This window comes from Electrophorus electricus, chromosome 18 (assembly GCF_041902795.1).
Source record: "Electrophorus electricus isolate QZ-2024a chromosome 18, ASM4190279v1, whole genome shotgun sequence".
NCBI classification, from domain to species: Eukaryota; Metazoa; Chordata; class Actinopteri; order Gymnotiformes; family Gymnotidae; genus Electrophorus; species Electrophorus electricus.
In genome coordinates this window covers 4512468-4536380 of record NC_137514.1, presented here as the reverse complement: position 1 = coordinate 4536380, position 23913 = coordinate 4512468, and the positions used below count along the sequence as shown (strand labels likewise).

Genomic DNA, 23913 nt, shown 5'->3' with positions numbered 1-23913 from the left:
GTATCTAGCACTGGGTCACAAGGTTAGGCAACTCGGTCTCTGGTTTGTGGTGGGGCACTATGTTTGACAGCACAGGGGAATAATCTGAGAAATATGTAACATTTATGAAGTAACTTTTTGAGGACAGAAACCTTTTTAAGTTGATTTTCACTTAAGTTGTGGAGAACTGCCTTGATTTCTATTTGTTCATTGACTACAGCAGAGTAAGGTAACTTTAGATCAATGAAGAACTTCTTTGTAACGCTAATTTCATATGGGTCTGCCACACATATACCTAGGGAAATACAAAAAACAACCTTTGTAAAAATCCAAAATTTCCACATTTTCATTTCCTATTGTAATTTATAAGGCTATGACACTGATAATATTTTTTAAAATTAAAAAATAAATGTAATGAAAATGTACATGTATTTATTCTTGATAAATTTGTTGCAGAACCTGGGATCTTTTTAAAGAGTTTTTACTGTCTTGTTTTTAAACAAAACAAGTATAATGTATACCAAGTAATTACATCTTCAAAATATTTCTTTAGATTATGGATATATGGTGCTTGAATGTTTAGCTTTGCTATTTAGGCAATACAGTGAATTTATATTCTTTATTCACATTTATATGTAATAATCTGTTCAATGCACCATAAAACATAACAATATACAATTAAAACCAAAGAAAACAATGCACACCCCTCACCATAATCATCTGACATGCTGATGGAAGTGATCACCCATGTGGTGATGGACTCTGGAACATGACGAGAGATGATTTCAGACGTGACACTGGAAGAAGACAATAATCTTATTTTAAATCCATTTTACAGCTGTTGGATCTCATTGTGTCCCATACTCAAATATCGGAATACTGCGTGAGTGAGAATCACTAAGCAGGGTTTATAAGGCTACTGATTTAATGAATGCACCCCTTTACATCTCTGCTGGACGTGAGTACTTGTTTGTAAAGGGGAAGAGTGGAGACATTAACAAAGCTGGATGAGTTGGAGAAGTGGACTGCAGACATACAGAAAACTGGGAATTTTATTACACTGGGCACAATCAGTATTCCTCAAGCAGTAATACAAAAGAACTGAAGTAGCACAACTATTGGGAAAAGATCTGCAGACAGCACCAAACAAAATAACAGAAAAGACAGAAAGAAAGCTTCACCCTATTCTGGATTTTTAACAGGGGAATATAATGGAAATTTCACTTTTCCAGTGCTTGTGCACATATATTTAAATATCTGGAGTGCCTACCAACCCATAAACTGAAAGAAGACAACCCAGTCAGTTTCCTATAATAGTAAAATATCAGATTTAATTTTCTAGAAAGGTATTGGTTACTTGCTGCAAGATTTGTGATAGCATTAATGCTAGTAGTTTGTTAGTTAGATGTCTGTGAGATCAGTTTCATCCTAGCAACACGTGAATCATTTGAGAGTAAAAGTTAGAGTTATAGCTGTGTGTACTTTATGTCCCTCTGAAATTTGTCAAGCAGGCACACTATGTACTGTGTAGGTATGTTGGGGCATAAGTAGATGCTAGGATGAGCAAAGACCTTGTGCACATGACACCTCCACCCATCCAGTCTTCCAAACATATGCCTGAAATTTACTGAATAACAAGACGTTCTTGTCATCAGCCTCTTTCCTGATTCATTCCTAGTGGTATAAGGTTCTACTGACCATTTCTGATTGTTTCTGCAGATAGGAATCTGTACAACATCCAACATCCAGCTCTCAGGGAAGAATGAACGTGATGATTCATGCTCGTATTCATCGGGATCAAGATCAAATTCCTCACCTTAAAAAAGATTTTTTTTTTTTAATAAACTAGCTATATATTTTTAGATTTTCATTTTTATGTACCATGTATTATATTGTATTTTGTATTTATATTGTATATGCATTAATATATTAATACCTCTGAAAAGATCAAATTGAAACCTGCAAGTGGAAATGCAAGTGCTCTCCTTTTAAAAGCCCAAATATCCTGCATTTTTCTTATTTATTTAATATCATTTATTTAATATTTTTCCTTGATGTCCAATTACAGTGTTTGCTTGGCTTTGTGTTCCAAAAATATTCATAATTAATTTTCACACAATTTTCCCATCTCCCTTTATCCCTTAGAATTCAACACACTGTTTCTGTTACTGTGACTTTAAGACAGATATAAGATAAATGAGTTCTGTTCTCATTGGCTGCCCTGTATTGTGCCTCTTTCAAAAAGCACAGAGCTGTAACACATCCAAAAACTGCAATGCAAGTTTTTAGGTGGAGCTAAATTGCTGTAGGCTGACTAGGCAGAAGTATGTAAATTATTTTGCTCTCATGACATCAAAATAAGCTGTGATTTCAGATTGGCTGTTTCTGCAGTTTAGATTCCATATATGGTTGGTATGGACTGGTTCCTTTAAACAGGTTTTGAAACTTCTTATATTTTTTTATATTATATTATATTTTATACGTTATTTTTACAATTCTTTAAATCTTTAATTATATTTTTAAACTTACTTTAAAATATTTACATGCTACTTTAAAAGTCTTTATTTTAAATAAGCAAGGTAAATTCAGTTTTCTATGATAGCGGCCCTTTAACTAATGACAGTGAAAGTTTTACTGATGTAAATGTTGCAGTGGGTCTTTCTTACTCCTGGCAAGGTGCAGCTCCTCTTGCACCACCTCTGCTTTGAGTTTAGCCAGATTCTGGCAGCAGTGCAGGAAGGCTGCATGGCATTCCACTCCATCCTCCACATACTCCGCCCTCTGCTCACAGGTGTAGCCCAGAAGGTTCTCCACCATCCCATCCATACAACATTGCTTCAGTGTCTCATTATAAGAATGCACTGTGTGCGTAGTCATCACCAAGTAAATGTTCACGTACAAGATGAGAGAGATGAGGTGAGGTTTAGTCCATAAAACTGGTCATGGCCATTTTTATGTGGCAACTAAATACTGATCAGTGATATGTTATGCCAGGGTTTCTTACACTCTTACATTTTGGTGGGACACTGTATATGTGTATCACTGGTCAATATATTATCAACATTAATCAGGCATTTTGGAGCAAGAGGAACACTATGCAATACTGTAGCTGGTATCAAAGCATGGATAATCCCCATGTAAGAGCATTTCCACAGTTATCAGCTGTACTGACCCAGTGTTCTTCTGAGCTGTGTTACAGTGACATCACGGCGTCGTCTTGTTAGTTCAGAAGGGCAAGAGAAATCTTTGCAAAGACAAACAGACAAAAAGAACAGAAAAATGGAATTGGTTTCACAAGTAATTCATTTGTTTCTTCTACAGACCACTGATAATTCGTTACTGCTGCATTTGCTGCAGTTCTCGTGCTTTTAGCTATAAATGGTGGGAAGGCGGGTAAACAACTTTACGAGGTGACACTTGGACTCCGCCCTTCAGCCACTTGCATCATAGGTTTGTTAGCTCCAGAGTAGAGCAAGACTATGGAGCCAGAATGGCACCAATTTTTCTGGCCAAGCACCCTGTGATTTTGCGGTGGTACAGCACAGCACTGGCACCATGCCAGTGGAAAAGTGTTAACATACTGACACAGCAGTAATAAGGAAAGAAACCTCACTGAGTCATCTGAACCTCACAGATTGCTGAGTCATCCCTGCTCCATAGGCACATAGAGGGACCTGCCAAGACAGCTTCATGGATTTACTCACCCCATATCTTCTAATTTACTCATCCTAATATCTCTTAATTTACTTACCCCCATTATATTTATTATCTTCAAATCACCCCAAGGGGGAAAGTTAAGCATTTAACTTGCTATGGCAATTTTGAGTTGTCAATCCTGGGATGGACCTTACAACATGGTGATCTACACTACCTTTAGATATAATGAGGCAAAGCCTGACACATCTCATTAATCTGGGATAATACCTAATAGCATTCCCTTTCCAGTAAATCTACATGAACATCAGCAAATGAGCAGACAATATATTTCTGCTCCTGTGCTTTTTTAAAAACAAATCTTTAGTGCTGTTGGACTGAAAAGACCCTTTACCATACCTGTTCTGTCATTTGTGCTTCCTGCCGTGCCTGAGGTGAACAGCAGACCTGCATCATAGAAAACCCCCATACTGTCTTTACCACTCCCAGCTGTGCAGCCTATGTCATGCTTCTCAATGACATCCCAGATCTATTGGTGAAATTCAAGAAAGAATTTCAACATCACATGAACTTTCTCATTCTAGGAGTCTCACTCAGAATATGAAATTATGCACCAACAGTGATGATTTCTATAGCTTGCTTGTAATTACTGACCTTGGCCTGTGTTAGTCTGTTCTTGTTGTTGAGGAGATAGATGCCTTTATCCACAGCTACCAGGCTCACATTAGCCCCAGAATTCCCTGTGATTTTTAGCCTCATCTCATAATTCGGCTCATATGCGTCAGTTCCCTCCTTTTCAACTTTAAGCTTTGTGTGACAGAAGAACAGCGGAGTTACCCAAGGCTTACATCTCCTTTTGAATTTGTTTAATTCACTCTAAACATGTCAACTCTGTCACCTTGATAAAAACAGCTAATAAAATGTAGACCAGTATCAGTGTCTATCTCAGGCCATAATTGTAATTTGTTGTGTTAAGGACTTATATTTCACAATACCTTCTACTGAATCCAACTGTGACATAATGTGTTTAATACATTTTATCTGCCTGTAAACCTCACAAGTATTTAAATCTTCCATTATGTTACGCGAACCATGTTTGAAGACTATGAGGTCTGAAACTATGCAAGAACAATGATGAACTCGACCCTTCTATTTTGAAACAATGACATGATATGTATGAGATGGGAGTGTGCTTAGGCTCAGGCCCTCCCCCTTTAGATCTGCTTGTTAAACCCAAGAATAAAGAGTGTTGGGATTTTTTAGAAAGAATTAGAAAAATAATAACTGAAACTAGAGTTTAGGGAAAAAAAGAACAAACTGCCAGCACAGCCCAACCACTGCCCACATGGACTGCTGGTTCCGACCTGATCAAACCAGTTGTACCATAAGGCACAACTATTCTTTTATATTTTTCTTGATGCTGGTTGGGTAACTGTAATTCTTGCGTGTTAAAATTAGATAAGGGAATTCCATTATACCTCCATTCTGCTGAGTAATAAGTTCCCATTAATTCCCTCTCATCCCTGTTTTATTAATAAGCAAAAAAAAAAGATTAATTATGTTTAATTATCTAACTTGGTCCACTATGAGTCTCGATTTGTTCATTTTTGTTTTTTTTTTCTTTCTGTTCAATATCCACATATCCCTAAATCATCCTATCCTTTAATACTTTATTTACTATATTATTGCTGTTTAATCAATAAAAATTCCATTAATTGTAAAGTTGTGTGGGTCTGTGGGTGGCATTTCTAATTTTTGGTAGTTGATCAATAACAACTATTTACAAGTTGCAGCTTTTAGGACTTTTAGGACATTTTTATGAAATAAAAAACGATGCTATATGATCTCGCTCATGCTAAGTTACAAAACAATTGCACTCTGGCTAACAGGACATGAAAGTAAATGTCAAAAGTTCAATGTGTGCTGTGCCCACTGGCTGAATCAAATCACCTGTGCTATCTTTATGCGTATTAGTGTAAAAATATTCGGTTTGTTTTATTAATGTTTTTATTTATTTTTCAAATTCTAAATGATGGGCGGTGCTATGGCTGTCTTAGGAAGAGCTACAGCACCCCACACTGGTGCTGCCATGGTTGAGATGAATTAAAATCTAATCAAGATTTCCTGAATCAATTTCAACATAATTTTAATTTGCCAGTTTATTAGGGTAATACCAATACATCATAATTATATTGTATTATTTAAATCAATTGCCTTGTTGTAGGATGTATGATATATGATCTGTGTTATGTATGTGGTTGTGTTATTGGAGATGAACCCTGTACATATAGTATGACATGGCTTTTACAATGAAAACTATATGGAAGTCTCACAAAATAAATCTAAATGCATTTGAATGACATTTTCTGACTTGTTGATTTAATGGGGAAAAACAGACTAGTAATTGACCTACTGTTCCCATGCAAGTGTCCTTCACGTCAACCCAGACTGAGTCGGACACCACATCAGAGGATCCCACATGGTAATACGCCACCACCCGAAATGAGGGGACCATGTCCTTGGTGATGTCGATCGGCACAGCAAGTACGACATTCCCTTTCCTCTCTTCACTCAAGGCGCGAACAATCTGCCCTTTACTTAAGATCTAGTTTATCAAGGGTGGAAACATGGCGCAATATAATCCTCACCAGCAAAAGCACATCACTGGGCGATGTTAATCATGATCAAATGCTCCTGGACTGAATGTCTGAGTACATGTGTGCATTACTGTGCAAGTTACTCACCAAGCACGTGATGATTTGGTTTACGCTAGAACTGGTGCCGAAATGCAGCTTCATAGTGAAAACATCCCCAACCTTCAGCTCGCCGTTAGGTATGTCTATATGTAGGTAGTTTGTGGAGGTGGAAGTGTAAGCTTGGGCCGTCATTTTTTTTACTGCTTGCCTTTCTTTTGTGAGTCTGTCAGCTTCTGTTTGCACCTGGTAGAACAAATTGACCATTACATTTACCTCAAGGCTTCAAGGCTGTAAGGAAGAGCCTTGTTATATCAAATGTTAAATCAAAATAACCCTTTGACTGGCAATGTATATTATATGCATGTGTTCAAGCTTCTTATTCTTTACCATCTAATTACAAAAGGTTCCACAAAGTCGGAATATTACTAAGAGTCGGAATATTACTAAGAAACAATGTAAGGCAGGAATCAATAAGATTTTCATAGAAACAAAAATGCCATGCTATATATAAATGGGTCAAATAGTGTTTTCACAAGAAAATATGCATTCTGTACTTTAGCAGGTCTTACTATATGTCTGAAATAATAGGACAGGTATTAGTAGTATATTAAGGGTTCTGAAAGAAATCTTATATTATGCCCTGTAATTCTTGCATTGCAGTATAGTTTTAAAAAATAATGTTTTAAAAGTGAAATTTGTAGATGCTTGTCAACAAAGCCTAGATTTTCCTTTATGAGGATGAAAGTGTAACATACACATGTGTCATATAGTCATAAACCTGCATATCTCATAACGAAAAATCAAGTTCAGGGTCTGTCCTATTTGCAAGCTTCTGGCTTTTAGTGTTTGTTAAGTGTCTTGTTAGCATGTCACAGTCCAACTAAGAAATTCCAAGTAATAGTTTATAAAATGAATCTTACAGTAATGTCTAGACTTCTGCTGCCTTTCTCTGTGTTGATGATGAACTGGGTCATTCCATTCTGACCTGTTTTGGCTTTCATATTGCTTGGGGTTATTGACATATCAACACCTTGTGCTGGGGTCTCATCAGGGTTTGTTACATAGACCTGTTGGACAATGAGGGTCAAAGGGTGTAAAAACTGAATAAAAAAAACAACAACAAAAAACCCAGAAATAATTATAATTTTGTTAATAATTAATGTTGAATTTGACTTATTTAATAATTAATCTCATTATAGTCTCATGAATAAATTATTATCTAGTATTCTAGTATTTCTATAATACATATTTGTAGTACACCATATTTGCTTTTAAGGTCCCAGGGAAAATAAAATTATTAAAAATGTTTAAATGTCATTAAAATATTTGACATTCTGCTAATTCTGCTAAAAAAGCTTAAATATGATATAGCAGTGATATAGAGTTATTCTGGCCATAATCGTAATATGTGAGGATATATGATTGACATATATGAGGATGTTTGATTGACAGCCTGCTATCACTGACCACTACTCATGTTGGTTCATATAATGGCACAAACAGGGAGAATCCTGAGCATAAAACCATATAGGTACAAACCTACCAATGAGGATTTTGCCAATAATTCTAAAGTTGCCTCACCAGATAGGCCTTGTTCACGAGTGCTGGTGGAAGGGAAGTTTTGTATGTTTTTTTTATCACAATGAAGACGAAACTATAGGCACAACCATCCCCATGGGGGGAAAAATCCTTCATGGACTTCACTTTGAAATAGCCTAGCATTGACTACTGTGTCTTATTTCCCTGTGTCTTATGCCAGTGTAACCTAATGTAAAGTCCATTTTCATATTTTTAGAATTAAATCATGATTCTACAAGATAAGGAAATAAATAATTCCTAAGAAATAATACCTCACATAATCCAACATTTCAATTATGCATTTTACACTGGAGAAATTCTGAGAAAAAAAAACTGTTAATTTGCAGAGAAATAGCTTTCAGCGGGAAAATTTGGTATATTTACATTTTCTGCCCAAAGAAGATTATTAACCTAATTAGAAAGAAAACACAGACTTTGGTTCCCTGGGGCTTTAAGGTGCATATGACAACTTTGAGAATTTGAGACTGATCATTGCACTCATGTAATTAATCAATACTGGTGTGTGACTGATTATTGCAATCATGTAATTAATCAATACTGGTGTGTGACTGATTATTGCACTCATGTAATTAATCAATACTGGTGAGAGATTAATATGTCATTGCTATACCATTAAGTGAAAAGGCAATCCAGGTTTGAAGAATTTGGGAGTTCTGGTAAAGTGGATAATATAGGGGGATTCAACTATGTGAATACCCCTCCTCTCTGCTTCCACCATTTCACTTCCTGAAACACAAAATTAATTTTGTAAGTTGTTTGGAAACTCTGAAGTCAAATTTACTTTCTAATATTTTAAACTTTTTGTATTTTAGTGATTAGTGATGGTATGTCAATGATGTATTTACAAAACAAATTACCACAGAGCAGTGGTATCTCCAGTGGAACCCCAGTAGAAGGAGCATCCCAGTAGAAGGAGAACCCCAGTAATAGGAGAACCCCAGTAGAAAGTGACTGATGCACTGCACTTGACTTACCAGTATCAGTGAGTACACTAACAGATATATAGAGTGTTTTCCCAATAAGTCCTCTGATATTTGGAAAAGTCTCGAGGATTTGACCTTGGGTAACCTTTGCTGTCCCTTGCCCATTATGAATCTAAGGTTCAGACAGAGTTCAGGCAATAAGTATAACAGGAGCTGTATGCACACGCACTGTTCTACAGACATTTTATCTGGTCTGGAGTTACTTTACATTTCAGATATGCTCATATGAAAGTGTGTGAAACAGTATATCCCTTGGCTTACATTAACTCTTGTAAGGGAGCTTTGAATGTTTATCTTTTTGCCTTCACTGAAAATGCCAAACACCACAAAAGCACTGCCTTCGACGTCTTTGCCAAACAAATACCTTAAAAGAATTAAAAGGAAACAGCAGCAGCACAAGAAAAGAATAAAGTTTATGACCAGCCATAAGAAACAATCAGATATTTCACCTGGTTTCATTTATGGTTTAACGACCATGCCCTTTATAAGCTGACACAAGTGTGTTTATAGCATGCAAATCAGGTATACACAGGTATAGACCATTCATTAGCAAGTCAAATGTGATAGTAGTTTTATAAGGAAAAAACCTTGCTAGGAGTGAGACTCCAAAAGGGAGCCCATCTGAAAAATGAATCATAATAAATGAATAGTACAGTGTGTGGTATGGGATGTGACGGACGGACTGATGGACAGATGGAAACTTTGTGGATCCCACTGGAGACGGCATTGCTGATTTACTGTGAGTTTCTTAAAGTGACTGAAATAGTGAAACATACGTGTGTGTCAGTTCTTACTTGGCGTTAATCCTGACAGAGAACTCGTCATCATCAATGTAGAAGAAGGAACTGTCTTCAGGTGTCAGCTGCACTTCAAAACTGGGAAGTACTAGCAAAAGGGGTTAAAATATTCATTAAATATATGCAAAAGGGAATATATTGATAAATCTGTACAAAGTAGAATATTAGTACAATGAACACAAACCTAATTAGATTATAGAATGTATGGAAAACATTGCAATTTTATTGCAGTCACATATAACAGCACATTTAAATGTATTTTAATTTTTCCTCCATTACATTTAGTTGCTCAATTTATAGCAACTGGAATGAGGACAAAACAGAAACACTCAATACATTATGAATTACTATGACTGTATGAAAAGTGCTCTGTGAATAGCAGTAATCTCACCCAGTTAAAATAAAACAATACTGATACAGACTCCAAGTTAACCTCTCCTTTTTGTTTGTTTTAACATTAAAGCTAAAATGTCTTACCATACTCTTTAACTTCAAACTCTGCTGTAAAATTCTTTCTTGGGTTATTCTTAAAGCTTGCTGCAATTTTCCAAATGCCAAACCTTTGTAAACACAAGAACAAATGCAATATCAGTTAATATGGTAATAATTGTCACGGTATGGCCCCTCCACCCCATGCGTGTTTGTGTGTGTGTGTATTTGTTTATGTGTGTGTGTGTGTGTGTGTGTATATGTATGCTCGTCCATGTGGCCACACCCCCCATGTGTCACACCTGTTTGTAATTATGGTCCTCATTTACGTGTGTTTAAGACCCCCTATTGTTCTGTTGTCTGGTGTCGGTGTTTAACATTACGTTAGCTTATGTGCTACATCTTTGTGTTCCGTATGAATAAACGTATGTTTCTGTTATACGCGACTCGTCCCCGCATCCTGCTTAGTACATGCAATATCAGATACATATGATAATAATAAGTACATTCAATATCAGATACATATGGTAATAATAAGTACATTCAATATCAGATACATATGGTAATAATAAGTACATTCAATATCAGATACATATGGTAATAATAAGTACATTCAATATCAGATACATATGGTAATAATAAGTTCATTCATGACCCAGTAAATATTGAATTGAAGCAGCTGCCGTGACTCCACAGGGATCCATCATTAAAATCTTTGTCCTCTTTTTCCTCATTGCTCACGTGATCATTTTCAAAGTCTACAGCTGGCCTCCACTGCACATTAACATGAGTATTCGCTCAAAGCTTAAATCATTAAATTAAAAAAAGCAAGGAAAGTGCCTCCTTTACCCTCAAATATGTAATTTATTACAAAATATAACTTGGTAGTTGTATTTAGCAAACAAGTTATTTGTCCTGTAGGCTAATTTGGTTTCAATAAAAAAAACAAAACAAAAACAAAACCTAGAACAGAACACAAAAAAGTAATATTTCATCAGTAAGAAAAATGTATTATTTCTTTATGTCAGTCTATGTCTGAGATCTTCTGGAGAGCTACATTCCTGATTCAGTCAGTTAAAGAGCTAAGAATACACTAATAATCGGAATTGGGTATGTTAGGTCAGGAGATCCCTAGTCCATGTCGTCATGTTTGCTTCGTGTCGTCATGGACATGGAGCTATGTAGGACAGCAGTCAATGGGAAGTAGCTTCCCAACAGAACTGACCTGCTGGGATTTCCCAGTTTGTGCTCTTCCACTTTTGTGCCTGGATGATACTGCTTTCTGCTAATGATGAATCCATCTGGAGTCTACAAACATAGGGGGATATTATACATTTTGGAATACTTTTAGTTTTTATTTTTTACTTTTATTTACACTTAAATAATTTTCAATTCAAATATTAATCAACATTAATTGTAATATGTGCTTTATTTTGTAAAAATCAATTAAACCTGGTATGGCATTGTTTGATGTCCTCTATTTAAAATAAAGTGGTCACTAAAGTGTTGCTTCCATTTAATAGGCAATATTTAAATTTAAATGTATGCTAAGGTGACAAAAAGGTTTATCTCCATGAATTGATTTCAGTATTGGATATATGCTACATTCTAAAGATAAAAATAATAGTATAAAGCATTATTGTAATTATTATAACACTGACAGTAGAGAAGACGCGAAAGACATTTACTTCTCCAACAGTGTCACCTTTAACAAAGCGCGCACATAGCAAACAAAGAATATGCTCTTCAATGTCTTCGCTACCACTGCTGCTACAATAGTGTCAGAAGTGGGACTGCTCTTACTGGATCGACTGATGCCTTGAAGAACTTGAGAGCAGAAGGCAAAGAAGCAGTATGGAGGAAGGGGTTACTGAGCATTACGCCTGGAGGAAGGGATTCCCAGTCGTTATGCTTGGAGGAGCATTACGCCGAGCATTACGCCTTCTCCCGGTGTGACAGGGATGAGGGCAACACATAACCACCTACCACACCACAACTGCGAGGTCATGTGGGAGCTGTACAGCTGCAAGTAGCTGTCAGTGCAACCCACCTGTGCCTGGCACTGGAGGGGAAAGCACAGTGGGTTCCCATGGACCTGCCACTGGAGCAGCAAGACAACCTCGCGGCATTTCAGGCAGGCGGCATCGTTGCTATCTGCTGAAACGCTGCTGTCAGGGAGGAGGCTACAGGGAGAGTGGGTGAACATGCTTGCGGGGGAAAATTATGATGCTTTTGGGAAACAAGGCCCAGACGGATCCTGATGTCTTAAAAAAGTGTTAACTTGGACAAACTCTGTAACAGCCCAGGCTGAATGACAATTAATGACAATTAAGGTCTCCCAGGCACTACTAATAATTTTTTGTCTTTAGTAAAGCATCATGGTATAGAGTTCATTCAAGGCATTTTGACATACCATGAGATATGCCATCTGTTTATCAGGAGCTATAGTAAGATTTAAGTCTTAAGAAGTCTGAACACTAAGGACTGGAGGAGTTTGGAAATTATTATTGGCTGATCATACAGAAATTATATAGAGGATATATTAACGACTAAGCAACAGCTAACTACTTAGTTGTAGCAATTTTAAAATACTAGTAAAGGATTTCTGGGGGAAAAAAATTATATAAAATCATATGTCTTAGGTGGTGGTGGTAGCTCAGTGGCTAAGGTGCTTGACTAGTAATCATAAGGTTGATTACCACTACTGCTATGTTTCCTCTGAGCAAGGCCCTTAATGCTCAAATTGTGTTCTCATTGGAAGTTGCACTGGATATATATATATATATATATATATATATATATATATATATATATATATATATATATATATATATATATATACACACACACACACACACACACACACATACACATCTCCCCACACTCTGTCATCACCATGGCAAACAGCAATGACCAGAATTCCGTTTCATTTCATGACTGCTTCATGAAAACATGGCTGTTATCTCTCTAAATAAGAGTGCAGTTTAAATATATTCTTAGTGTACTATGCTTTCATCCAAGTTTGTATAATAAAATACATTCACATTTTTTCTGCTTGCCTTTTTTTTTAATATTTTTGTACATACATAGAATATATATTTATCTGTATATATATATTTTTTTTCTCTATGCACCCCTGGTTCTCTTCCTCAGTTTGGACAGAGCACTCTCCACCATTTCACTGCGTGTTGTACTGTGTATGACTATGTATGTGACAAATAAACCAAACTTGAAACTTGAAACTTGAAACTTGAATAAAAATTATTGTAATAAATTGAAATACATTTCAAAACATGCTGAATAAATAACCCAGTTTGTAACAGAAATAAGTTCTATTCTCACATGTTGCAGCCAGAACCTCTGTAAAATTTCTTTATTTCCAATTTAATATACTGCTTAAATTTATTGTTTGGATGGAAACATGGCTGTAGTTATCACTATTAACTTGGATTATATTTTTATGTTGTTACGGCTCATTATTTATAGTGTTAGTTACATAAGTCAGTGCTTTTAGCTGAATAAAGTAAGTTGTATATTCATAGGAATCTGTTTCAACACTTACCACAATTTCCACCTGGACAGGTTGTTTTACAGGCATTACTTCAGCATTCAAGGCAAATATTCTGTATTTTACTTGATAATTCACAAAGAAAAGATTTGTCAATGATACTGCATTGCATAATGTTCCTCTAAGGACAAATGAGGAACAAAACTATAGCATTTCATAAGGTGATAATATCAATGTCTCACCAGTGCTATCTAGAGTATATATTGTCTTGTCTGTTTGTAGAAATATGTATCCTGACTGAAAGGAGACCATGATCATTTTCTCCACAGACCTCTCAGGAAAAGTTGCTTTCAGATAAACAAACTGTTTTTCTGCAGAGTCTGAATTAAAATTGGCTTCTTCATAGGGAATCTGCAATATAAAATGTAACATCCATCACATTTTCAAAACCATTACTGAAAGGATGCATCCACTGTCAAATGTTACAGTTTATTATATTATAATTATATTCTGAGTAAAGTGACAAATGAAATTAAAAAATAATACCCAATCTAAACTCCACCAATCTTTGTGTTCAGTATTGAAATCATTGAAACACAGTATTTTAGAACCTGAAAAAAGGCAGTCAAAATAGCCAAAGAATAGCCCATATCAAAAAACTAAATGCCTGTATGGGCTTTCTACAAAACAAAACAAACCAGTCAACCAAAAACCATCAGCACACTGTTTTCCAAAGTAAACTTGACCAAAGTAAGCAGCTCATGTTATTGTTGTTTGTGGTATTTCATAAGTGAGGGTTCTGCTCCTCTGCTGCTTCTAACATGTAAGTAAATTTACATTTTAAATGTAAAGTTATTTCAAATGTAAGTGGTTCCATTAAAATGTGCTTGTATACAAACAGGGATGATCGTAATGTTAAGCTAAGCCTGTCTCACTAGATAGTGATGCTGAGCAGAGATGGCTTATATGCATCCCTTCCTGCACACAAGGAAAAGCTGATGGAGTGTTCTTATACATGTTCTTATGCATTTAATTCTCTGTAATTCTCAATAATGAGAAGAATGTAAATTCTTGTGATTGAGAAAGCAGTTGCTTTTTGACATTTTTGCCAGTTGTTCTGTGGCATAAACAGCAGTGAAATAAACCAAATGCCAAGAATGGAGCATTGGTGTGCTTGATGAAAGTAAACAGGTGTGTAATGGCTAGGCTGTTTGAATATCAGGGGCCATGATATTTACAATTTACATTCACACAAAATATGCATTTATTTTAGGCTCATTGTAGTAGGCTCACTGTAGGCTGGACCGTCATTTAGCATGAATTAATTGCCGTATTATGAACTACCCTTGCATATCACAGTGTTTACACAAAACCCATTTAAGAAAGAAAATATTGATTAAATTAAATTAAAATCATATCGTTTACATTTAACAAACAGTAGATATGGTTTTAGTGTGATGTGTGCCAAGGAATGTTTATTTAACCATCTCTACTGCTTTAACTGCAACACGTTGATCAGCTACAGTTTTGTGCTTTTTTGGCTCTACAGTTTAATAATATCCTTTGGTAAAAGCATAATGACCTCACAATTTGTCACAGTACTACTGTTAATGAAACCAGTGACAGGTCATGGAATACTCACTGATGAGAAGAATATTTCAGATGGAATACTACATAATTATATCCATGAATATACACATAAATATATCCAATATATCGGTCTCACCTCTATATCCACCAGACTTTGAAATTTGTTTGCAGAATTTAGTGTCACTTTGTCTTTGAAGAGATCCTTTTGTCTGTTGGGGAAGTTAGTCACTGTGATTTGGACAGGCAGTGGGTTTTGACCTCGGTAATCTTGTACCTGCACAAACACCCGCTCTCGCGTGCCCACCCTCAGGATCTGGGGAGCTGACATGATGTACCTGAAAGAGCAAAGACAAAATTTGGTAATTTTATTCCATATCCAAACACTGCCTTATACATCTCCAAAAACACTTCAAAAGTCTCAAGTTACAAGCTGATATTTGACTGTTTTGCAAGTATGTGTTGCTTCAGAAACTCATTTAGTTCACAGATCTTAAAATGGGTAGCTTAAATCATCATCAGCTTTATCATGTGTTCAGACACACTGGTAAAAAGTCAGAAACATCTACTTGAGGTGACAATGACTTTGTAGACAACGAAGCAGATAAGCTGACCTTTAACCCTTCAAGGACAATAATATTCAGCTGAACAAATCCCTTTGTTTATCTTGAAATTTAAAAAAGCCTTATTTGTCAGGCATGTATAAAATGTATTTTGCCTCCTGTGTGAAGCATGTTCTTCACTGTTGTTGCTGTTTGAATCTTGCTCACACTGCAAAAATGGCTTAAGATAAAGTCATTGGATGAGCAAATGAAAACTTCATAAGGTGCAGCAAAACGCACCCAACATAACTCATATATTTTTTTCATTTCAGTAGAAAAAATAAAGAAACAATTAAACTAACTAACTAATTAACTAACTAGCTAAATAAATAATTAAAAGTGTCATGGAACGCTCGCCTCCCGCGAGTCATGTGGCTGTTTCATAGCCACACCTGCACACACCTGTATTGTGTTAGTCTTCTGTGTATTTAAACTCTTGTCTTTGTGTGTAGTGTTGTCGGTTATTGCTGATGTAATGTATTAAATGTTCATGTTAAATGTTCTTCTTATCGTTGTTAAATGTAACCGTGTTAACCATGTTGTATTCTGTGTTTGTGAGTGTCGTTGTCTTTATGTTTTCATTAAATGTCGAGGAAGTCTGTGCGTCCTGCTCCACGCCCTTCAGCACTTGGGCTACCACGTTATAAAAAGAAATACTTAGAGCGGCAGGGGTCCAAAGAGAATAAAGTGACTCCGGGTCCAAATCAATAGGATTTGTTAAAATTATGCCATACTGCTCTTTAACCAGTGATTCAGCAATATAGAACACACACCAATTCTGAATGAGGTCATTCTTTCTAATTTCCGGTTAATATTACTGCTATAAAAACACTTTGTAAACAACACTTCTAAAAGCTGAAGAGTACCACGGCATATGGAGCATAGGAAAAGGTCTTTATTTATTGATATGTTTTTTTATTTTATGTTGTTAGTAACATTTTTGTTATTCCATCATTATAACATCCAATGAAATTTTCTGGTCTCAGCTGAATATGTTTTTCATAAAGCCAGACATTTAACTTTAAAAAGTAAATGAATGTTTATAAATGAGTTATGGCATAATGAAAGTTGTGTATACTTACAGCGGGTCACATAGTGTAAGCAGTGGGAAGGAGAGAAGTGTAGCTGTTAGCCACAGCAGGTCCACATGCATCCTGTCTGTCCAATCCAGCCTGTGTATGCACAAGTGCCTGAAACAGGGCAAAACCAAAACTTTTTATACAACACACACACACACACACACACACACACACACACACACACACACACACACACACACACACACACACACACACACACACACACACCTCTTCTCTGGGTTCAACCACAGAGCACCAGATTTAACAAGAAGGAGATAGGACACCTTCCACCTTGACACGCAAACACAAGCTTGTTTATTTGAGTGTATACAGTATACCTCCCCCCACCCCCTGGTTTGATTAGATTCCAATTTTTGATTCCAATTTAGATTTTTTTCTGAGCTCTTGCCAACTCAACTCTTCCAACATTTAATCCGACTCTCTTGCAGTTATAATCCTTATGTGATAACATACTTCACTTCTGTGATACATCACTAGGATAAATGTGACTGCACTGCCCTTAGGAACATGAAGGGTTAAGCCAACATTCCCGTAAATAACTCGGCGTACGGGCATTTCTTGCATAAATTCAACCTTTGGTCATTTGGAAATCCTCCCTAGCAGTCAAGTATTGATTTTTTATTTTTCAGCTAGTGAGTACTTTTTGTGTGTGTAAAGAACATATACTATAGTTTCACATAAGTGTTGTGTAGGAAAAATCAATAGGACTTGAGCCAGATGTGCAGATGAGCGAGCTTTATTGGTTGTGTCCCTTATGCACTGAGGGAGAGAAGCCTCAAACTTCTCTCTCACATGAGTTCATATACCCCCACCATTCCCTGTTGTTCTCTCATGTGCTAATCTCGTGACTCCAGGTGCCAGGCATCTCAGTCTCCTTGAACATTCTTTCCTGCTAAAAACAAGTTGTTACTCCCTGCTGCTGCACCCCTGCCCAGCAACAGTTAAGCGATAACTGACATACTCCATCACTTCTCTATTCACCTTTCTTGCAGACTGGTCAAGACAAGGGCAAAGGTCACATATTTCTTACTTCCTCTTTTAAGCAAGCATTAAGCATTTTCCCTCACATTTCCCCCCTTTGGTAATATCACACATTATCACTACCTAACATGATTTTTCATATAAGCTTATTCAACTCATTTGAAACTAGTCCTGAAACGGGTAACATGCATAATAATAAAGTTCATAAATGCATTTCTAAGTATTGGGATCCATCATCCAGTCGTTAAGAAGGTTTAAGTTTGGTTCCTCGTTGGGTCGAAGTCATCCTGCAACTCCAGGGCATCTACCTTCCCGTTATTGTAGGGAAATGACAACAGTTGTGGAGCGACTAATCGGGCTATAACCCTGGAACAACAGGACAACACACATGGAGCAACACACAAGAGCAATAATACTACACAGATAACGGGGAGGAAAATTTGGAGTAATAGCTGGCCCCATGGGCCCCACTGCTGCTGAAGTTGAGATAACAGAGATTCTACTTCTGCAGGGGGAGGTACACTGTCCCTCATGGCCGTAATTAAATCGGTTAAGTCAGTGCCCAACACCTTGCACACTCCCCCTTCCTTTGCTAAAATTGTGTTGAGAACAAGCCTGTGTTGAAGGACAGCGGTGCAAAGGGCAGACAACTCCCTGTCTTTTGTTCTTAAAGCCACTTCAGTTTTGTTTGCTAAAAGTTGTGTCTGCCATGCCAGCCCATTTATTTTTTGTAAGGTAGCAGCGATGCTGCCGCCAGGTAGTAGAGTCCAACCCATTGTTGCCCCTGGGGTTGTCCAGGGGTCCCACAGATGATATCCATGCCACCAGTGAGGCATGGTTGCTTCTCGTTTTGTCCTACTTGAGTTTTTGTCCTGAACTGTCTCTGATGGAATAAGGACTCTGACTGGGGTAGCCACTAGTCTCTGGGCCCATCGGGGATCAGCATCCTGTTGAGGGAGGTGAGGGTTGACTGGTCTTGATACCTTAGGGATGAAAGGGTGACACGCAGCCTTTTCCTCCCTACTCCCCCCTTGGGTCAGTCACCTTATCACCTCTCTGGATCAGGAGCTCTCTTACAACGTGATGCGTGCATCCAAGTTTTCTTTCCTTGGACCTTAACAGCAGTGTGAGTGGTCAGGAGAACCTGTGTTGTTCCCAGCCACCGTGGTTTGTTCCACAGGCTTCTTCTATGGTCCTTAATCACCACCCAGTCTCCCGGGCTTCAGGTCATGGAGTGGTCCGTCTGCTTCTCCAAGAAGATTCGCCTTCACCTGGAGCTGGACCTGGGAAAGAGATTCATGCAGTCTAGCACAATCAGAAAGCATGACATCAGATATGGCTCCTTCCAGCTGATTGGTTGCTCCCATTCCTCTGAATCCTGCATTTGGTGGGCGTCTGAACAGAATCTCATATGGGCTAAGACTATGTTTTGCCTTTGGCACCATCCTAATGCTCATGAGCAACAGTGGGAGTGCCTTAGTCCATGCCAGGCTTGTCTCCTGACATTTTTCCCAATTTGGATTTGAGTGTGCCATTTTCCCTTTCCACTGCTCCGCCACTAGCGGGGTGGTAGGCATAATGCTGGCACATGTCTATGCCTTAGTATTTGCTTAGCATGTCTAATGCCTGATTCACAAATGGGGTACCGTTATCGCTGGAGATTCTGTTAGGAATTCCCCAACTGGGAATAATTTCGGTCAACAAAGCTTTGCTACCACCTCAGCATCCTGCTTCCCTGTAGGAAACATTTCCACCCATTTAGAAAACATACACACAATAACAAGGCAGTATTTTTTCCCTTCACTTGGTGTCAATTCTATGAAGTCCATTTGTAGGTGTTGGAATGGTTCTTGTGGTGGAGGGTGTGCCGCCTGAGGCACTGATTGTTCTTGTCCTACATTGTTCTGTGCACATATAATGCAGCGGCTACAAACATTTTCAGAGTAAGTTGTAAACCCCTTTGTATACCAATGTTTCATTATTTGTTGTGTCATTCCCCCTTTGCTCATGGGCGTACACCCGTGAGCAATGGTAGCCATATAAAGAAACATGTAGCGTGGTAGGCAAGGTTTGCCATCGGGTCCACGCCATATGTTATCACTGAGAGTGCATCCAGTCCTTTTCCAGGTGGCCTTTTCTTCTGCTGAGGAACTCTGCTGCATTCAGGATATTTCAAAATTGGGAGTAATGGGAACTGACATGGCTTGCAGTGTCACTGGAAGCTTGGTGGCTCTTTTTGCTCCCAAGTCAGCGCTGTGATTCCCTTTTGACACTTCGTCTGTGCCTTTAGTATGGGCTGTGCATTTACACACAGCTATAGCAGTTGGTAAGGTGATTGTGTCTAGCAGGGCCACAACAAGGTGATGGTGCTGGATATATTGCCCTGAACTAGTGAGGAATTTTCTCTGTTTCCAAATCATGCCAAAATCATGCACTACACCAAAGGCGTAGCAACTATCTGTATAAATGGTGATGGTTTTATCTTTAGCAATTTTACAGGCCTCTGTTAGCACAATCAGTTCAGCTGCCTGGGCTGAATAATGTGAGGGGAGTGGTTCTCCCTTAACAGTACTATGTGCAGTGATTACTGCATACCTGATCTGCAGCTTCCCTGTCTCTGGGTCTCTGGATGCACTCCCATCTACGCACAGCACTAAATCAGGATTCTCAAGAGGCTCATCCTGGAGGTCAACCCTAGGGGAAGAGAGATGATTTGTTAGTGTCACACAATCATCCTCCCCATCCTCCGGTGTAGGTAGGAGGGATGCTGGGTTTAGCATTGTACACTGCTGAACCGTTACATTAGGCATTTCTAGCAAATCAATTTGATATTTTAGTGAGGCGTAATATCTTGTGGTTGTTAAGAAGTGCATGTACAGCGTATGGAACCAGTAGGATTAGTGGGGTGTACCCCACGATGTGTCGTGACGCAGACAAGGCCTTTTCAGCCACCGCTACTGCCCTTAGGCATGGTGGCAGGCCTGTGGCCACCGGGTCTACTTTGCAGGAATAGTAAGCAACTAGCCTATTTCTGTCTTCATGCTTCTGCAGGAGAACTGATGTCATACACCCATTTCGTTCGTCAACTGTTTGGGTGAATGGCTTGTCTGGATTTGGTATACCTAACGTGGGTGTGATTTGGAGGGACTGTTTTAACCCCACAAATACTTCCATTGCCTCTGTGGTCCACTCCACCCTGGTTTAAGAGCCCCCTGTTGGGAATATGACTCTCAATGGGGCTTCCAATTGTGCGTAATTAGGAATAAAGGTACGGCAGTATGAGCACGTTCTTAGGAATGAAAGCAGGTGGCGTTTGGTGGTGGGCCTTGGAATGCAAGCGATGGCTGATTAACGGTCAGTGGCCAGTGCCTTCCTTTCTCCAGAAATCATGTGACCCAAGAATTTTACTACTGGCTGTACAAATTGTAACATACACCTACTGACTTGGTGGCCAGTCTCGGCCAAGTGCATGAGTAAGCACAAGGAATCTCTTTTACACTGTTCCTGGGTGGGTGCGGCCAGAAGTAAATCATCAACATACTGCAATAGCACACTGCCCTCTGGTAACTGGAGTGGTGCTAGGCTGTCTCTGAGGGCATCATTATAAATAGTGGGAGATTCACAGTACCCCTGACACAAGCGTGTGAACATAGAAGGTTTTCCCTTTGAAAGGCAAACCAATACTGGCTATCCTTATGCACTGGAACACTGAAAAAGGCATTAGCTAGGTCCACGACGGTGAACCATTTACTATCGTCTGGTATAGATGAGAGGATTGTGTGCAGGTTTGGAGAGTTTGGGACTCTTGGTGTAACATAATGAATGGAGGTTTGTACAGGACCTCCAAGCAGTCAATACAGACTGCTTGGAGGTCCTGTACAAACCTCCATTCATTATGACCTGTTTTTTTAACAGGGAAAATTGGTTTGTACAGGCGAGTCTGGGCATGACACTATCACTCCTGCATCCAGGAGGTCTTTGAACACTGGTTCAATGCCTTCTATGACTTCCGGTTTCAGGGCATACTGACGTTGCTTGGGCCTGTAATCCGACTTAGGTGTGATTTTTATTTTACTCCTTTAATCAAGCCTACATCACTCTTCCCTCATGCCCACAACACTTTGGGAACCTTTTTTAGGATGGGGGACTCAGGAAGAGGAATGAAAGCTTGCTCCTGCCATTCCTCATGGTTTTCTACCACCTCTACATCTTGTAACCTTGAGGGTAAATTGCACATATTGTCTTCTTGTTCCTGTGCAGCTATTTACCTCCTCTCCCTGCTCAATAATTTCCCATGCACCTTCCTGTTCTGCTCTTACCCAAGGCCCCAAATTTTCCCATTCGAGGCCTCTCAGTTTTGTGATTGACACATGAGGATGTGAGAATGCCACGGCAAAACGCTCCTTTTGGTGAGTAGGCGGGCCTTCAGCTAGTATCACTGATGCTGCGCACTTCTCCTTTCCCCAATACACATAATCGAGGCAAATTACCTCTCCTGGGAGCTCCTTGCCTAACCACTCCTTTTCATACTCATGATCAGGCCCTACAGACACATATGCGGTACAGTGCAGGTTTTCCAATTTCATTACTTCTACAGTGTCCATATGGGAATTCTGGCATATTGTTATTGGCATATTTAAACTGATGTGTGTGACAGGTGCAGGGAGGGAGCAAGTCGCAAGTGCAAGTTTTCCGTACCTCTGGTTTTCTGACAGTGCCTTGAGCTGTGTTTGTGTCTCTTACGACAGAGAATTAAGACACTCCAAACTTAACACTTGGGGCGTCAAGAGTAACAGCAATGAGGAAACAATGTGCAGCACTGGATGAGCATTAATGTGGGCTTAAGAGGAAGAACCAAAAAGGCAACCAAGGATCAAGTAATAAATAATAAGAGGATTGGGAATGGGGATATTGCAAGGTATATGTGTGTGTGTGGGGGGGGAAGTGGGCATATTCCCTGGGCTTGGTGCTTGCAAGACCATGACAATTTGAATTCTACTGAACAAAAGTTTGTTTATTATTTTACAAAATGGTGTCCTACCACTTATAAGCTATTTATGTAAACAATGCAAAGTCAATTTCATGGCACACTTACCTTGTATTACTTAATCAGATCTTGTGTTTTGTTCTGCTCAGGGTGACAGACTAATGTTCAACAATTATTAAACTCAACATATGGATTAATGTTTCAGACATTAGTTGCTGTGAGATTTATAGAAACACAAAGTAAAAATAAGTATAAATAGTAATATTAATAAGATATAAGAGATATAAGATACAAAAGATGAGGAGGTGGTGGATGGAGTGTTAGGTGTGAAATTAATAGTTTAAAAGCATAAAACAAACAAACAAACAAGCACTGTGCAGACTGAGTTCTGGAACTTTATTCATTTCAGTTATCGTCTCCTCCCATTCACAAGTCACATAGGATCAGAAACTGCTTATGTAGACTCTCCTGTTGATGGAGAATTCCCCCATCATTTGTGAAAGGTGCTACATGAACTGAAATTATTGTTGTTGTTATTATTATTATTATTATTATTATTATTATTATTATTATGGAGAAACTGTGCTGCTTAGCACTCCAGTCCAGTTATGTGGTTGTTTCTCCACATCCACCAACAGATCTCGGACATCAGAAGCATGACATAGGCTGCACTGCTGGCAGTAGTAAAGACAGTATGGGGGTTTTCTACAATGCAGGAGGACCGACTCCAGATCTTTCAATATTTTTCTTTCCCCGATGATATTATAGATTGTAGAATATAAGAAAAAAAAAAAAAGTATTTTTTTATAAGAAAAAATACTTAGCACTCCAATGAGAAAATGAACCAGACCATGAAGAGCTTAGCGCCCAGCAACCAAGACGCTCTCTTTATCATCTCTATTAAACAAATGATCACCTGTTTAAACATTTGGACCTATAAATAATGTAATATAATGTTTTGTTTAATTTTTGAGAGGGGTGGCAGGAGAAGACATGTTTGTTACCTCAATG

The 23913-nt window shown here is 38.3% G+C and overlaps 1 protein-coding gene across 2 annotated transcripts in view; it reads right to left on the bottom strand.

Annotated features, from left to right (window-relative positions):
• The window catches only part of LOC113567925 (complement C3-like), a 33075-nt gene extending 15915 nt beyond the window's left edge, over positions 1-17160 (bottom strand). The window contains exons 1-21 of one of the 2 annotated variants that reach the window (XM_081701232.1): positions 17142-17160; positions 16917-17024; positions 15372-15570; positions 13888-14056; positions 13700-13770; positions 11363-11445; positions 10186-10268; positions 9706-9796; positions 9173-9275; positions 8903-9023; positions 8539-8654; positions 7250-7396; positions 6378-6572; positions 6047-6238; positions 4288-4440; positions 4033-4162; positions 3152-3223; positions 2646-2840; positions 1678-1795; positions 691-776; positions 132-274 (exon numbers count right to left, since the gene is read on the bottom strand). In XM_081701232.1, coding sequence (XP_081557358.1) covers positions 132-274; positions 691-776; positions 1678-1795; positions 2646-2840; positions 3152-3223; positions 4033-4162; positions 4288-4440; positions 6047-6238; positions 6378-6572; positions 7250-7396; positions 8539-8654; positions 8903-9023; positions 9173-9275; positions 9706-9796; positions 10186-10268; positions 11363-11445; positions 13700-13770; positions 13888-14056; positions 15372-15570; positions 16917-16987 — 2538 coding nt within the window. In that variant the 5' untranslated portion in view covers positions 16988-17024; positions 17142-17160. Of the gene's footprint in view, positions 1-131; positions 275-690; positions 777-1677; positions 1796-2645; positions 2841-3151; positions 3224-4032; positions 4163-4287; positions 4441-6046; positions 6239-6377; positions 6573-7249; positions 7397-8538; positions 8655-8902; positions 9024-9172; positions 9276-9705; positions 9797-10185; positions 10269-11362; positions 11446-13699; positions 13771-13887; positions 14057-15371; positions 15571-16916; positions 17054-17141 lie in introns of those variants that run through there. The other variant, XM_026996068.3, reaches the window with a different exon arrangement.
• Positions 17161-23913: the final 6753 nt, after the last annotated feature.